A 17,675-nucleotide genomic window follows, 5' to 3' on the forward strand; every position below is an offset into this window, starting at 1 on the left:
TTGGAACTGGATGCCCTTCAAAAATCCCTTCCAATCCAAATTGTTTTGTGATTCCGTGACTCCAGTGGGGCTGGATGGCCACGGAGCAGGTTTGCACCACCCGGCAGTGGCTCAGTGAGGATTGGGATATTCAGGATTTTACCCCCATGAGGTTTGGAATTGCAGAGAGAGAGAGAGATTTCCACCTTTCCAGTGACTGCCTGCAAATCTCCATTTTCCCAAAGAATTTGGGGACATAGAGGGTTGAAAGGAGATCGTGAAGGGATTTTATTTTCCTTGCTTTATCCATGAATTAACTTCTGTATCCCCCCTCTCCTCTGGAGCAGAATAAGCTTTTGTTCAGGGCAATAAGCTGCAGAGATAGTGGCTGCTTGTGTTTGTGTTTCCCATTTCCAGGCAAATCCCATTTCAGAGCCCCCTCAACGCCAGGCTGGGAACTGAATGCCCCTTCCAGAGCGAGCTGCGGTGGATGGAGGATCAGAATAGAAGATTGTTTTTCCACAGGGGACTGAGCAGCCGAGGTTTGGCTTCTGATGTCCATCCAAAACACGTGGGTGGAGAAGGAATGCTCTGTTTTCAGTCAGCAGTGGAATCACTGGTTTAATTTTAGCCTCTCCAAGCAAAGCTCGAAGGAAGGAGCTCCCAGAGCAAAGCACCCTATGGAGGCTGGAAGGGGCAGAGCAGCTGGAGTTTCCATGGGACCCCCAGGAATTGTGGTGTGCCCCAAAATTGGTGTTGCTGAGCATCCAAAAATGCATAATTCTTCTTAAAAACCTGGATGTTCAGGTCAGGGGAAGCACTGGGAGCTGTTGGGAGGACAAGGAGAAGCCGTGGATGTGCCAAGCTCCATCAAAAGGTGCCCCACCAATACACAGAGAGCTTCAGTGGGTGAAATGGCAGGAAAAATTGGTCCCAGGAGGAATCAAGCAAGTTGAATTCCCTCTGTGACTTTTGACCTCTGTTTTCGCTGGGTGGTGCTGCCCACAGAACTCCAGAGATCCAGCTGGGAGAGGAACAAGGTCAAAAAAAAAACCCAGGAAGGTCTCAAAAATTCGCCTCCTTTTTCCTGAACATCCTTCCCTCTCATCCAGGAGCGTCTGATGCTGCTTTTCCCTCAGGTTTTCCAGCAAAAGCCACGGCTCAGATTGTCAGGAACAGTTTGTTTCCCCTCTCTTTGGTGCTGTTTCCTGAAACCAAAAGGATTTGAAAATGTTTTTTGCAAGGAACACCAGAGAGGCAGGTCCTGCAAGGTGGGAGTTTTGCAATGGCAGCTGGTGGTGTCACTGCATTAAATTGGGATAAAACCAAATCCCTGGATGGCCAGATGCTTCTGGAAGAGCTGATGGACAATGCTGAACATCCAAACCATATTCCCAATCCAAATATTTACAATTGGCAGTGTATGGGTTTCTTTCTCAACCTTTCCAAGCAGGGAAAAGTCCAAGGCCCAAGCGGATGGGGAGCAAAGTCCTCCCCCCTTCACAGCTGAAGTTGGATCAATACGGATGTTTTCACATTAACACATATTTTTGGGAATTCTGCCATGATTTCCTGGTGGATTGATTCTATCCCTTGGAATTGGCAAGGGAAAATCCGTGTTTCCATTGCCAGGATATGGTGGAGGCATATCAGAGTCATGGAATGGTTTGAGTTGGAAAAAACCTTCAAATTCATCAGATTCACCTTTGAAAGGGACACCTTTCACTATCCCAGGTTGCTCCAAGCCATATCCAACCTGGCCCTGGACACTTCCAGGGATCCAGGGGCAGCCACAGCTTCTCTGGGAATTCCTTTCCAGCTTCTCATCACCCTCACAGGGTGGAATTCCTTCCCCATATCCCATCTATCCCTGCCCTCTGGCAGTGGGAAGCCATTCCCTGTGTCCTGTCCCTCCATCCTTTGTCCCAAGTCCCTCTCCAGCTCTTTTGGAGCCCCTTTAGGCACTGGAAGGGCCTCTGAGTTCTCCCTGGATCCTTCCCTTCTCCAGGCTGGACATTCCCAGCTCTCACAGCCTGGCTCCAGAGCAGAGGGGCTCCAGCTCTTGGAGCATCTCCGTGGTCTCCTCTGGACTCCCTCCATCAGCTCCACGTCCTTCTGCTGTTGTGGACCCCAGAGCTGGGTCCTGGGGGTCCCTGTGGTCACCTCCTTGCCCAATAAAGGAAATTTTTCCAGTGGATGTCACAGCCCCCACGATCCCATTCCCACAGAGCAGAGGATTTAGGATGTTTTTGGATTGATTTGTGGCTGAGGTTTTTGATCCATGGCTGGTCCTTTTGCCTCCGTGGAATTGCCAGATGAACCATCCTGAATTCAGTGGGTGAACACAGAGGAGAAAGAAAAGGAATTGCTTTCTGTCCCCATTTGAAATACCTTGGAAGATAATTCCTGCTGGGAATGACAGTGATGTGGAGGCACAGAGATCATCCCTCTGGTTTCTCCCTTTCCCAAACACGTGGATTCAGCTCTGTGTGTAGCTCCTGCCCTGGCAGCACCACTGGAGGCAAGAAACATCCCCAAAACCCAGACACCCCAACAAAAAACCAGCACGCACTTGATAAATAACAGCAGCTTTTCCTTGAGGATCCTGCAGCCATTCCTGACATTTTCCTGTCTCTTTTCCATCTAACCCAGGAGACATCTCCTTCCCTCGAGCCTTGCTCTGGAGTCTTGCTGTTATGAGAGAAAAAAAAAAAAAAAAAAAAAAAAAAAAAAAAAAAAAAGTGAGTTGAGAGTTTGTGTGCCCTTGGGAAGCACTTTTTCCCCCCACGTTGAGTTAAAATAGGAAAAACTTTTCAGAGAAGAAGCAAATTTCTTCAGTAGTAAATAATTGCTGAGTTCCTCTCAGAGCAGGGGCTGTGTCTGTGGATTTCTGTAGGAATCGGAGGAAGGGTTTTAGTAGGGCCTGGAATGACAGGATGAGGGGTGATGGATTGAAACAGAAAGGGGAGAGGTTTAGATTGGAGATAAAGAAGAAATTGTTCACTGTGAGGATGGTGAGATGCTGGATTCAAGGAAGTTGTGGATGCCCTATCCTGGGAAATGTTGAGAAGAAGAAGAGGGAGAAGAAGAAGGAGAAAGAGACAAAGAAAAGGAGAAAGAGAATGGGGAAAGATGAGGAGAAATAAAAAGAAGAAGGAGAAGGACAGAAAGAGAAGGACAGAAGGAGGAGGAGAAGGAGAAGGAGAAGGAGAAGGAGAAGGAGAAGGAGAAGGAGAAGGAGAAGGAGAAGGAGAAGGAGAAGGAGAAGGAGAAGGAGAAGGAGAAGGAGAAGGAGAAGGAGAAGGAGAAGGAGAAGGAAAAGGAGAAGGAAAAGGAGAAGGAAAAGGAAAAGGAAAAGGAAAATCAAAAGGAAAAGGAAAAGGAAAAGGAAAAGGAAAAGGAAAAGGAAAAGGAAAATCAAAAGGAAAAGGAAAAGGAAAAGAAAAAGGAAAAGGAAAAGGAAAAGGAAAAGGAAAAGGAAAAGGAAAAGGAAAAGGAAAAGGAAAAGGAAAAGGAAAAGGAAAAGTTCTGCAGCCAGATCACATCCCATAGTCCATGCCATGGATGATGCTGGCACAGGAGGGAATGGGTCACTCAGCTCCAGATCCTTTTCTTTCCAATCCTTCAGGAAAAGGATGCAGGGAACAACCACTGACCTTGAGACTACACAGGCTTTAAACCTTCACTCTCTTGATTTTCCACTTCTTCCTGGATTATCTCCCTTTTTAAAACACGTTAATTAACGCATCTCCCTGAAATCTTGACACAATGATCCAGCTGAGACTTACAAGTGCTGGAAGACATTCCAGATGATCTGTGGCTGCCTCATCCCTGGAATTATTCCAGGCCAGGCTGGAAGGGCTTGGAGCAATCTGGGATAAGTGTCCCTGCCCAGGTGGGAGGTGGAATTCCATGGCTTTGAAGGTTCCTCCCAATCCAGACCATTCCATGATATCCCACACGTGCTGCTCCTGCAAATGGATAACCCTGGCAGTGCTGGGTTGTTTCAGGGTCCAGGGATCCTCTACCACATTTGTCACTGGATCTGCACTGGGATAATGTTTTAAGACATTGAAAGGATTTATTTTTGGGCTGAAGGAGACAATTTAATTCCTCTTCCAAGCATTCCCTTCCCTTGGATGTTTACTCACACCCAAAACCCTGCACTTGCCTTTTTATTTTTTCCCCTTTTTAAAAAAAAAAATTAAATTAGACTTCCAAAGTGTCATAGAAATGTAGTGCTGTGAATTGAAAGTGCCATGAATTCTTTTTGGATATGTTGCTTGTGACAGGAATGGGCTGGAAAGCCAGGGGAAAGAAAAAAAAAAAGGTTTATTTTAATATTTTAAAATCTTTGTCTCTCCTTTGCCCTCTGCACAAATCCCAGGGGAGATTTCTGCCACCTGCTTGTCCCAAGGCAGGATGCTCCTCTCTATTCCCAGGAGAAGATCCAGTTCATGCTTAAATTGCTGCTTGTCCTCCTCTGGATACCCCCATCCCAATGCTCTCCCAATGGAAAACATCCAAGGATGACCCCAAATGGTCCAAGATCCTCCAAACTTTGCATTTTCCCTTACAAATTCGGGTGTAAATTGGTAAAACAGCTTTGAGTTTGCCTTTTCTCGAGGTTGGATTTTGTGGGAGTGGTGGATCCACGGCTTCCCTGGGTTAAAAATGAGCTTTTCCTCCACGTGTGCTGAATTAATTTCAATTCAGAGCAGCTCGTTCCGAGCTCATTTATGCAAAGCACTCGACTCCCTGTGCCAGCACAAGGGAGGGAAGGAGCAGCTGGGAGTGGAGGAGGATTTTTTTTGGCACAAGTGCCAATTCCTGTCAGTTTAAAGCCATTATGAAACTCTGGGTGGGATTTGGGATCGACTGAAGCTGATCTGAGGACGCCCAAAGGGAGGAGATCTGTCATTCCTGCCTGCCTGGTTCCCAGCCTGTTCCCATGTGTGCAAGACTTGGAAAAAACAGAGAGGATTTGGGGTGTTTTTTAGCAGTTTTAGGGTCAGACCCCCTAAATTCTTTGTATTTTGAAGCCTTTTCTCTAAAAATAGTTTATCCCAACAAGCTGGTTCTTCCCATATTCCACCTTAAAATGCCACAAAACACCATAAATAATTTACAAAATCTCCCTTTCCATGCAGGGAAATCGTGGGCACATCCCAGAGATGTGATTTGATCAGAGCTGGGACAGGCAGCTGTATCGGGAAGTGAGATATTCCAAGGGACAGCGTCTGTTTTAAAGGATTTGAGGTTGATAATGGGTTGCTTTTCCAAAGGTTCCATCCTAGTCTCGTGTTGCTCCAGCTCCTTGGCTCGGCTTTTTGTTCCCTGAATAATTTTAGGGTGGAGTTTTATCTCCTTTGCAGACTTGACTCTCTGCTGCTCTTTGTTTGTGGGGTTTATTCCCTCAGGGAAGAACGAAATTATTTGGAAAACAAGCTCCTTAAGGATTTTCTTCACTTCCACAAGTAAATTTGAAGCTTTGGGACTGGTTTTCCTGTGAAACATTTTAAAAATGACAGCCAAAGTGTGGGAAATCAGGAGTCACGAGGCTGATGGGTGGAATTAACATTTACTTATTGGAGATTTTCCTTTGGATCACCAGGAAAATTTCTCCCTCATGCCTGGGAAGCCACCGGTGATGGGAGAGGGGACAGGGACAGGGGATGGGGACAGCTGGATCAGGTTTGCCTCATTACAGGAGAGAGATCCTTGAATCCTGGAATGGTTTGCATTGAAATAAACCTTAAAGATCATCCCATTCCAATCCCTGCCATGGGCAGGGGCACCTTCCACTACCCCAGGTTGATCCAAGCTCTGGGCTTGGACACTTCCAGGGATGGGGCAGCCACAGCTTCTCTGGGAATTCCATTCCAGTTCCTCACCACCCTCCCAGGGAAGATTTTTTCCAATATCCTATTTATTTAACCCTGTCTTCTGTCAGTTTGAAGCCATTCCCTGTGTTCTGTCTCTCAATCCCTTCTCCAAAGTCCCTCTCCATTTCTCCTGGAGCCCCTTTAGGCACTGGAAGGAGCTCTGAGGAAAGTTTCCTTGGAGCTTTCTCTTTTCCAGGCCAGCCTGGAAAAGTTCATGCATTCCCAGCTCTCCCAGCCTGGCTCCAAGATTTCCAGTTCCCAAGCAGATAAATTGTGTTTCACACATCTCAGTAATTGCAGCCTTAGTGAGCCTTGAGAGCTGCAGATGTGGAGAAAGGAGGGAAGAAGAAACTTGGGATAAAATATCACCCAAACCCCAACCCAATGGAACATGGAACCAATGGACCAGGGAGAGGTGGAGAAACAACCAAGGCCAGGAGAAGGGAAAACTGGCTCCCCCTTTTCTGTGCAGAGCTGTAAATAATTCCAACATTTTGCCTCAGTTTGTAGATCAGCCTCTTGCACACTGAGTGGAAGAGCCTTTTTTGGGACAACAGCCACAGGAGAAATGCTGCAGCCATCTGATAACTGGGAGATGGGGACAGCTGGGCCAGGCTGGGATGGGGACAACAGAAATGGGGACAGCTGGGCCAGGTTGGGATGGGGACAGGAGAAGTGGGGACAGATAGACCAGGCTGGGATGGGGACAGCAGAAATGGGGACAGGAGAAATGGGGACAGCTGGACCAGGCTGGGATGGGGACAGGAGAAATGGGGACAGCTGGACCAGGCTGGGATGGGGACAGCAGAAATGGGGACAGCTGGACCAGGCTGGGATGGGGACAGGAGAAATGGGGACAGCTGGACCAGGTTGGGATGGGGACAGGAGAAGTGGGGAGAGCTGGACCAGGCTGGGATGGGGACAGGAGAAATGGGGACAGGAAAAATGGGCACAACTGGACCAGGCTGGGGACAGGAGATGGCTGGATGAGGTTGTGGAAGGAACAGAGGCTGGGCAAAAGGTCTGGGGACAGAGAAGAGCCACAGTGACCCAGGCTAAGGACAGAGACTAGGGGCTGGTCCAGACAAAGATGGGAACAGGGGACAGGGACTGATGACAGTTGGGTCAGGCTGCGATAGGAACAGGGCACAGCCGGGGACAGAGGCCCGGGACAGAGTCCAGGGACAGCCAGGCCGGGCCGGGTTAGGCCCAATCCCAGGCCTGAACTTTAGGCCGCGCTGTCCCGTCCCCGTTGCCCGGCAACGGTCGCGGGCATCACGTGACCGTCCGAGAGCGGTCATGTGGGTCCGTTGGCGACGGGCGGCGCTGATTGATGACGTCACGGCGGCGCGGGGCCGTCCGGGAGCGCCGCAGGAATGGAGGAACGGGAGCGGCTGTGCCGGGAGATCCGAGTGCTCCAGGGTGCGGGAATCGCGGGGATCGGGGGGAGTCGGGAATGGGAGAGGCTGTGCCGGGAGATCCGAGTGCTCCAGGGTGCGGGAATTGCGGGGATCCGGGAATGGGAGAGGCTGTGCCGGGAGATCCGAGTGCTCCAGGGTGCGGGAATTGTGGGGATCGGGGGGAATGGGAGAGGCTGTGCCGGGAGATCCGAGTGCTCCAGGGTGCGGGGATCGGGGGGATCGCGGGGAATGGGGGGGATCCGGGAGTGGGAGAGGCTGTGCCGGGAGAGCCGAGTGCTCCAGGGTGCGGGAATGGGGAGGATCCGGGAATGGGAGAGGCTGTGCCGGGAGATCCGAGTGCTCCAGGGTGCGGGAATTGTGGGGATCGGGGGGATCCGGGAATGGGAGCGGCTGTGCCGAGAGATCCGAGTGCTCCAGGGTGCGGGAATCGGGGGGATCCGGGAATGGGAGAGGCTGTGCCGGGAGATCCGAGTGCTCCAGGGTGCGGGAATTGCGGGGATCCGGGAATGGGAGAGGCTGTGCCGTGAGATCCGAGTGCTCCAGGGTGCGGGAATGACGGGGATCGAGGGGATCCGGGAATTGGAGAGGCTGTGCCGGGAGATCCGAGTGCTCCAGGGTGCGGGAATCGGGGGGATCGGGGGGATCGGAGGGATCGGGGAATGGGAGCGGCTGTGCCGGGAGATCCGAGTGCTCCAGGGTGTGGGGATCGGGGGGATCCGGGAATGGGAGAGGCTGTGCCGGGAGATCCGAATGCTCCAGGGTGTGACGGGATCTGCAGGGACACCGGGAAACGAGGAGACACCGAGGGGAACGGGGCAAAAAGGGAGGGAGGGACGAGGAAAAGAGGCTGGGGTCGGAGAACAGGGAGAGGCTGCCACGAGGGGAGCTGGGAGGAGTGTGAGAGGACCTGGAGGAGGGATGAGGGGAAATCTGAGCATCTTGAGGGGCAGCGCGGTGTTTTAAGGGAATTTTGGGAATCTGTGGTGGGACAGGGACAGGTTGTGACCGGGGAATTGGTATGGGAGGGACAAGCTGTGGAAGGGATGTTGGATTTTAGGGAGGGACTGGGGGGAAGTGTGAGTGGGATGGGGATGGAGAAAACCCCAGTGTGCTGGGAGAAGGAAGGAAAGGGGAAAAGAGAGGACTCAGGGGTTCTGGGAGCACAGGGAAGTGATCCAGGGAGTGCTGGGAAAAGATGGGAAGGGAAAAGACCCAGGAAAGCCTGGTGGGCCAAGACAGGGAGGGAACAGAGCCTGTGGAGCACTGGGGGATTTTGGAGTCCTCACACCAGGGAATTCCCACAGCTCTCAGCAGCACCTGGGACTCTCCTGGGTTTGGGAAGGGGCTTTTCCCTGTCCCACAGCCCTGGCCTGGGAGCACAGAGGTGGGATGTGTGTCCATGTGCCTTTCCCAATCTCTGGAAAGCACCAGAACTTATTTGAGCACAAAATCCCTCTTTTTTTGTCCTTCAGAGTAAGTTTTCCTCGTTAGGGAGGCCACAGCCTCCGCTCAGGACTTGGGATTTGCCTTTCCAGGAGCTCCTACGTGGAGGAATGATGAGAGGGAGGAAAACAGTCCTTGCTTTTCCATGAGGAATTTGCTGACGTGGCTCTCTTGGCAGCTCTGTGACCCCGGTGAAGGAAAAACTCTGCCTGAAATACCGGGCTCCAAATTCCTTTGGGAATCACTCATGGGAAGGGTTTTTTAAACACTGAGGCTGGACAAGAGCAGAAATTCCCGAGTTAACAGAGATGTTGGTGGATCAAAGCACCGGGGAGAGGTGGTGGCTTCCAGAGGGACACAACAGCAAAGCCTTGGAGTGTCCTTGGTGCTTTGAAGGGAAGCAAGGAGGGGAATTTGGGAAGGGTCTGGAGCACCAGGAGCAGCTGAGAGAGCTGAGGGGCTCATCCTGGAGGAAAGGAGGCTCAGGGGGAACCTTCTGGGTCCCTAAAATTCCCTGACAGGAGAGTGGAGTCAGGTGGGATCAGGATCTGCCAGGACACAGGGAATGGCTTCCCACTGCCAGTGGACAGGGATAGATGGGATATTGGGAACGAATTCTTCCCTTTGAGGCTGATGAAGGGCTGGGATGGAATTCTCAGAGAAGCTGTGACTGCCCCTGGATCCCTGGAAGCGTCCAAGACCAAACTGGACGGGGCTTGGAGCAACCTGTGGAATCCAGGGATATGGCAGGGGAGTGGTTCTTGAAGGTCCCTTCCAACCCAAACCATTCCTGGCTGCTGTGATTCCATGACTTTTCCTTCCACCCTGGCTCACCCAAAACCCGAGCGATGACGTGATTGCACCACACAAGAAAAAGCAGCTCTGTGCTCCTCTGGAATTCCCATGGGATCAGGGGATTAACCCTCTGTCCTCCCTTCCACAGGTCTCATCAACAGCCACAGGAACATGCACGGCAACGCCCCGCGCCCGGCGCCGTCGGCTCCTCCGAGGTGGAGCAACCCCCACCAGCCCGGCTACACCAGGAGAGGAGCCTTTTCCACCACCAGGTACCCCCAGCAGGCTCCCAGGAACTTCCACCCACGCCAGACTCACACCTGGAGGAAAAAATACTCCCTGGACAACCGGCTGCCGGGATCGGGGTACGACCTTGGGAGCGCTTCCAGCGCTTCCCAGGGTTTTGGGAGCCGTGGGGACAGCCAGGCTCCTGAGGCACCGGAATCGTCCCCGGAGAGACACGTGGACTTCACCACGGATGGGAACATTGTTGTGGATATCCAGATGCCTCAAAGGGCTGGCCAGGAAAATGCGGGTCCTTACGGAGAGTTTTCCCGGCGGGAAGCGGCGGCGGCTCCTTCGGGGGATGAGAATAGCCAGAAATCTCTTCTCCAGAAGGAGGAGAAAAGACCTTCCCTGTCCATTTCCTTCAGTTCCACGTCAAGGACTGTGTGCCTGCCTGGAAGCGGAGCTGGGAGCTCCTTTTCCGCCTCTGGAAGCAGCAGTGAAAGCGCTGTGGCATTAAAGTCGGAGCCACAGATCCCTTTGGAATTGCCAGGTCAGGAGCCAGCCCAGCACCTGACACGGATCAAGGCAGAGCCACCCTCTCCAGGGCAGCCGAGTGGTGGGGAAGTCCGGGATGCTTCCCTACATCCCAAACTCTTTGGGAATGCCGAGACGCTCTCTCGACCTGCTCAGGCTGGGGTGACTTCCTTGAAGAGCAGATTTCCCGTAATTCCCAAAGCTCCTGCTCTCCAAAAAGCTGCCTCGGCACCCGTCTCCAGCAAATCTCAGAAATTCAGGAAGAACAACTACACCTGGGTGGCAAACCCTGGGAAAAGCTCTCGGATTGTGAAGAGGTGGGCGAGCCCTCGAGCTGAGAATTCCAAGAAGGGCATTGTGGGGACGGACAAAGGTGCTAAAATCTCCCTCAAGGTGGATTTGGGAGCGAAGGTAAAGAAACTGGGATTGCAATCCAAGCTGGGGGTTTCTCCCAGTAAATACAAGTGGAAAGCCTCCAGCTTGCAGACTTTGCCTTCCACTTCCAAGTCAGCATTCCAGTGGAGATCCGAGGACCAGAAGAAGCCTCCAGCCCCGAATATCCCTCGAGCCACCTCTGTCCCACCCGCTCCCAGCGTGGCATCTGTTGTTCCCAGTGGGATGAAATCCTTTGGAGAGGCTGCAATGTCCAGCTACAAAGTGAAGAGTCGGACAAAAATCATCAAGAGGAAAGGGAATGTGGGGTAAGTTGTTGGTTTGGCTTTTGTGCCCGTGGATTTTGTGTCAAGTTGTGGCTGCAGGAGAAATTGCAGTGAGGAGTTGTTGGGTGCTGGAGGATTTATGGAATCGTGGAATGGTTTGGGTTGGAAGACCTTAAAAATCGTGGAATTCCACAGCCCTGCTATGAACAGGGACACCTTCCACTATCCCAGGCTGCTCCAAGCCCTGTCCAACCTGGTCTTGGACACTTCAGGGATAGGGCAGCCACAGCTTCTCTGGGAATTCCATTCCAGGGCCTCACCACCCTCTCAGGGAAGAATTCCTTCCCAATATCCCATCTATCTCTGCCCTCTGGCAGTGGGAAGCCATTCCCTGTGTCCTGGCACTCCATCCCTTGTCCCAAGTCCCTCTCCAGCTCTCCTGGAGCCCCTTTAGGCTCTGGAAGAGGCTCTGAGCTCTCCCTGGATCCTTGGCTTCTCCAGGCTGGACATTCCCAGCTCTCACAGCCTGGCTCCAGAGCAGAGGGGATTCCTCTGGATTTATTTGAGCAGTTCCATGTCTTCCTGGTGTTGGGTGATCCAGAGCTGGATCCTGTGAATCCCTGTTGTCACTGACACTTCCTCACTCAGCAAAGGAAGCTGCATTTTCCCGGATTTAATTTCAAATTTTCCTAATTGTTATGTTGATTCTTGCTTCTGTTTCCCAGATCCCTTTAGTGCTTCCCAGCAGGTTTTCATCCTTGGCTTGCCCTCCTGCTTTGCCTGGAAAACTGTCAGGTTGTGCTGGGAAAACCACTCTGGAGCAGCCTGGAGAAGCTGTGAATGTTTGGGAGTTTTTGGCAGTTCAGGGAGACCTCCCCCAGCTTGGAAAATTCCAGCAGAACCAGGGAAGGGATCCTCCTGTGCTGGGAACTGCTGAACCTCCTCAAATCCTGGAGGATCTGGAGCATGTCCGTAGTTGGGAATAGAGCTGGGAAAAGGTCTGGAGCACCAGGAGCAACTGAGGGAGCTGGGAGAGCTCAGCCTGGAGAAAAGGGGGTTCATGGAGGATTTCCTGGCTCCCTAAATTTCCTGACAGGACGGTGAAGCCAGGAGGGATCAGGATCTCCCAGGGAACAAGGGATGGAGCGTGAAGAAACAGCCTGAAACTGTTCCAGGGGAGGTTTGGGAAAACTCCTTCCTGTAAAGGATGGTCAGACATTGGGAATCCCCATCCCTGGAGGAATTTTAGATCCCTGTGGATGTCAGTGGTCAGTGGTGGCCTTGGCGCTGCTGGGAAACGCTTGGACTCGACAATCTCAAGACGTCTTTTCCAACCTAAACCATTCCATGATTCCGTGATTCAATCCCTCACATCTGTTGAGCAGAAGGCAGTGAGTAAGTTTGACTGTCAAACACCTCATCCTCCATCTGTTCCTTGCCAGGAATTCCTCACATTTGCCCGTTTCCTTGGAATTTTCTTCTTCAGAGCTTTTCCTCCCCCTCAGCGGGAGGAGAATCCCGGTGGGATTTGAGAAGGACACCGGGAGCGCTTCAGTCACTTCCCTGCTCCCTTCTAACCATTTTGACGTTCCCTTTTCCCAGCTCCCCCACGGATAAGAAGAACATCTCCCCCAACACAGCTCTCAAGAGCCGCTTCCACCTCCGGAGGAGGAATTCCATGAGGGGAAAGCCCTCGGTGACATCAAAACGCTCCTCGCCCCGGGGCCTGGTGCAGATTTCCAAGCACCGGCTCTGCCGGATGCCGGCGGCCAGGACACAGGTGGCCACCAAGGAAGGTAGGAACAGGCACTCCAAGGGCTCAATGGGAATGATTCCAAAGGTTCTTGGATTTGGGAATGTGTTGATGATTCCCCTGAAGGTGTTGTTGGTCCTGGAGCAAACACTGAGGAGAAGTTTGACTCCATATCCGTGTCATCCTTTGGCATCACCTCAAAATTTTTTTTCCTGCTTTTCCTGGGGTTTCCCTGGGTTTTCAGGAAGGCTTTCCAAGAAGGAAGAGGTTGGCAGAGGCAGGAATACACAAATCTCTCACCTGTATCCCAGTGCTGCGTCCAGTTTTAAATCTAATTTGCTTAAAACGCTGGTAATTAGTGGAATACTGAATCCATCATGATTGGGAACAGGGAATTTGCATCCATGTCCTGGTGCCTTGGAGCAGAACTCGGAGCTCAGAGTGGCACCTCCAAGTGCCTGGAATGCTGTTGGAATATTGATGGCTCCAAGTCTGGTTCTTCTGTTCCCTAGGGATATTTTTATGGATAAAAGGCTTCCCCCACCTGGGATTCAGTTGTTTCAGTTGGGTATGAGGCACGTTTTCCCTGGGGCCTCGTGAAATTCCCTGTGGGAATTGCAGGAGCTGGGAGAGGGGTTTGGATCAGACATAGCTGGGATTTGTCTCCAGTTGTATTTTGGGATTATTTGGTCTTCAAACAGCTCTGTTGAGATGTTACTGAGTTTTCCCGGATGAGGGATTTTGGACAAGGGGCTGGAGTGCTAGGACGAGGGGGAATGGCTTCCCACTGGCAGAGGGCAGGGTTAGATGGGAAATTGGGAAGGATTTCTTCCTTGGGAATGGAATTTTCAGAGAGTCTGTGGCTGTTCCTGGATCCTTGGAAGTGTCCATGGCCAGGTGGGATGGGGCTTGGAGGACCTGGAATAGTGGAAGGCTCCCCTGCCTATGGCAGAGGTGTGGAATTCCATGATCTTCGGGTTCTTCCAACCCAAATCATTCCAAGATTCCATGAAAAGACAGAAATTCTGGAGACACGGAGCAATTGGGGATTGCTACAGCATTTTAACCTTGGAGGGAATTGAGGCAGTGATGATTCCAGGGATATCAGCTTGTTTGGAATCCCAGTTCCTTGAAGGGAATGTTCCCATACTAAAATCTAGATTTTTAACTGGATAGGAATGAGAAAATAAAGCAGGAATGTGGTTTTGCTCCAGGCTTTGGGAAGTTGGCAAACAAAGAAAGTTGGAGAAGGTTGGAAAAAAAGGGAATAGGTTAGGAAGTGACCTTGGAAGAGCAAGGAGTTCATTCCCTCCTCCAAAAGTGGATTCAATTATCCAGCCTTTCCTGGCAGATGCTTCTCTGTGTGGCACCTTTCCCTTTGCAGAGAAATTCAGAAAGAGCCTGGATTGCCTTGAAATCCCCTCAGTGAATTTTTGGATTTGCTCCCTTTGATTAAAATTGACTTTTGTGATTTGAATCCTTTTGTACTTCAAGATTTTTCTTGGAGACCTTCAATCCCAGGCAGAGGATTTGCAGCTTCATGCGTTGGAATATTCCTAAACCCTGGGTTTTAAAAGCTGTGGAATTATTCTAGGGCTGTTCATCTGCATGCTCCAGAACTCCCGTGGTTTTTTTTCCTCAGATTTAGTAGGAAAAGATTATTGAGTGATGGATGGGGCAGGGGTATTCCCAAGTCTGGGAGATCCTGGATGCTCACAGGGATTGGGACAATTCCCATGTTCCTCTTTGTTCCCTCTAAATATATAATTATGGATGTGGTGCCAGAGTCTTCTGGTTCCACAGGCAGCTGGGAATAAGCGAAGTCTTGTGGATTCAATTCCTGGCTCCCAGGTTATCCAAGAGGTTTTGGGAAGGTTGTTTTGGTTTCTTTCAAGGCAAAGTGTGGATATTAATCCCAGCAAAATATTGTGGTTTTTAATCACCACAAAGTGGTGGAATTTCCAGTCTTTTCCATTTCTCCTTGGACGGGTGTGAGGGAAGTAAATGGGAAACACTGGGAGCAGAGTGGGGCAGGAATGGAGCAGGGAGGTGGATCCATTTCTGGGATCACGCTGGAGGGAAGGACAGAGGGGAGGAATGTTCCCAACTTCCTGCAGGGCAGCGTGGCTGGAAAAGCTGGATCAGCCCCTTCCGTCCCCACGGATGTGGGGCCTGTGGTGACACAGCCGGGCTGGTTTCCCGTTTGTCCCGTCCCACAGGATTTTGGGATCTGTGGCACAGCTCTGTGGGCTGTACAAAGACACTGCTCCTGCTTTTCCCAAGCCCTGGTCTGTCCCTTGACTTTGCAATTCCCTTCTTGGACCCGAATGGATCTGTTTGGTCTCATTAACGGGGAAGCTCTTCCAGCCATTGCCAGGTCTTGAACTGGGATTGGTGTTTCCCAGTGCTCTGTCCAGAGGCCCTTCCCTCTGTGGGAATTGCTTTTATTTAGGGATCAGAGAGCCAATGGAAAATGCCAGATTGTTAGGAATTTTCTTGGGATTATGTGGGCTGTTCCATGAGAGATCCACCTGCAGCTGTCACCAGTTAATTCCGAAATACTCGATTCAGTGGAATGTTTAGTAACAGCTCAGATATTGGGGTGTGTCCCAAATGGAAGTTTTTCCAGTGGGATGGTGGAGCAGGGAGGAAGTTCCTGGTAAGGAACTCTGGGATTCTCAGGGATGTGATAGAAGAGGGATAAAAATGGTGGTTAATCCTCTCCTTATCCAAGGAAAAGCTGGAGGACCAACAAAGATCGTCAAGGTCTCGTGTTGGATAAAACCGTGGAATGGTTTGAGTGAGAAGGGACCTTGGAGATCATGGAATTCCAACCCCCTGCCATTGGCAGGGACACTTGCCACTATATCAGATTGCTCCAAGTCCTGTCCAGCCTGACCTTGGACACTTCCAGGGATGAGGCAGCCACAGCTTCTCTGGGAATTCCATTCCAGCCCCTTCCCAATCTCACAGGGAAGAATTCCTTCCCAAATCCCATCTATCCCAGCCCTCTGGCAGTGGGAAGCCATTCCCTGTGTCCTGGCACTTCAGGTCCTTGTCCCAAGTCCCTCTCCAGCTCTCCTGGAGCCCCTTTAGGCACTGGAAGGGGCTCCAGGCTCTCCCTGGATCCTTCCAGGGAGTTCTCCAGGCTGGACATTCCCAGCTCTCCCAGTCCATCTAAATGCCAAATGAGCTTTTTGTCCACATCCTGTCCCATCACCTTGGGAATCCTTTATCCACTTTCTCCAAACTGAAGATGAAATATCCCCAGGATTTCAGGGTTGGCATCTTTTTCTCACCAGTTTTGATGGAAAACACCAACTTCTAAGTGAAGTTTGACTGATCCAGGTGTGATGACAGTGGGATATTCCTGCTTTTCCCATCCTAAAAGTCCCGTGCCAGTAGATATGAGATTCCAACTCTTTTCCGACAGCTTTTTCCTATCTTTATCTGGGATTTCTTGCAGGATGAGGCTTATTCCCAACCTATTTTTTGATGACAGGCTAGTGGGTTCTGGTAGTCGAGAACGTTTACTCATTTTCTTTGCTCATCCTGCTTGGGCATCCAAGCTGTCATTTCTCATTCCCAGGACTTTTTCCTCAGAAAAAAAACTAGGAATAAGTGCTCCAAAGGAAGATTTATTGATTTTTTTCTAATTCATTTTAACACCAGAAATGTGGCAACTGTGCAGCTGAGCAGAATGGGAGTGGTGACTGCGTGGTACGTGTGGGAAAATTGGGATTTTTGCAGGAGAATCGGGGGGTTTTCCAGGAGAATTGGGGATTTTGGGAAGCACACGCAGCCCTGCAGAGGGCACTCGTGCCTCTCCCATCTCTTCAGTCCACCTTTTTCTGGTTATTGATGGCCTAATTTCGTCTTTATGTGAAAGAAAGCAGATCTGGAGTAATTTGCAGCAATAACCTGCTAATGCCGGGCCAGTATCAAAATTCCCATGTTCATTCCCGGTGGCAGATAAAACACTAATATATAATTATCCTTGCAAATTGGATTGTTTTAAATAACCAAAAGGCTACGGCCGGGGAGAAAACCATCCCATTTCCCTGGAGTTCCTATTGCGGGGTAATTGCTGCGTTCAATCAATTTCCTTGGCATTAGAAATTCCATCACAATCAACATTAAGCTTTATTCATTGTGATGGCAAAGAGCCGGATCATTTCTCCTCTTTTCCTTAACTGGCAAAATTAATCAGGGAAAAGATTTTAAACATTTACCCGTGCGAAAGAGGTCAGCTCTGCCACTATATTGCTCAGCAGATAAGGGGGCTAATAAAAAGAAAATTGAATTACTAATGATCGCCAGGAACAGAGTATATAAAACCTGGCAATCGCCCGGTGCAGGAAAAAAAGGGAATCAATTTTCTCCGGACAAGGTGCGCTCGTTTTTTATTTTGGCTCATATTATCAGCAATTTAATTGGAGAGAGCATAAACAGGAGGAAACAGTTAGGGAATAATGAGGCTGGAGGTGTAAAATCCTGCAGGATAGATGCTGGACACAATTTATTTGGCACAACAGATAATCACTTTAATTGAATCCAAAAGTGCAGCGTTCAGCAGCGCCGGCTCTGCGCCTCGCCCGGGGGGATCGTGGAATATTACAAAGAGGCTCCTCCGTGTCTTTTCCCCCTCTGTAATGTCCGCTTCCAGGCAGGACTGCTCCGGGATTGCTCAGGCACGGTCACAGCTGGCTGGAAGCGGGAGATGGAGGAGGCAGGAGGGAGATTCTCCAAGGACTTTTCCTTATTTATGTTGTGTTTGTTCCTTAAATAATTCGGTGTTTGGCGGGTTGGACGGTTCTGTGTGAAGCTGGTCGTGTCCTGCTTGAGGTGAACTTGGAATCATGGAGTGGTTTGGGTTGGGAGGGATCTCGAGGATCAACTTATTTTGCTGTGTCCTGAGTTTAAAGCCTGGCTCTCTTTTCCTGCCGTGACCTCCAGGTCTGGGTATTAAAGGAACTTC

General features: G+C 50.7%; 2 protein-coding genes across 2 annotated transcripts in view; both read left to right on the forward strand.

Annotated features, from left to right (window-relative positions):
- GFUS (GDP-L-fucose synthase) overlaps window positions 1-17,675 on the forward strand; it is a 120,138-nt gene that overhangs the window by 78,130 nt on the left and 24,333 nt on the right. The window lies entirely within an intron of this gene.
- Window positions 7,185-17,675, forward strand: part of ZC3H3 (zinc finger CCCH-type containing 3) — a 127,828-nt gene continuing 117,337 nt past the window's right edge. The window contains exons 1-3 of the mRNA XM_063402933.1: window positions 7,185-7,286; window positions 9,672-10,986; window positions 12,547-12,740. Of these exons, the coding sequence (XP_063259003.1) occupies window positions 7,241-7,286; window positions 9,672-10,986; window positions 12,547-12,740 (1,555 nt within the window). The 5' untranslated portion in view covers window positions 7,185-7,240. The remainder of the gene's footprint in view (window positions 7,287-9,671; window positions 10,987-12,546; window positions 12,741-17,675) is intronic.

Source organism: Prinia subflava, chromosome 1 (genome assembly GCF_021018805.1).
Source record: "Prinia subflava isolate CZ2003 ecotype Zambia chromosome 1, Cam_Psub_1.2, whole genome shotgun sequence".
Lineage (NCBI taxonomy): Eukaryota > Metazoa > Chordata > Aves > Passeriformes > Cisticolidae > Prinia > Prinia subflava.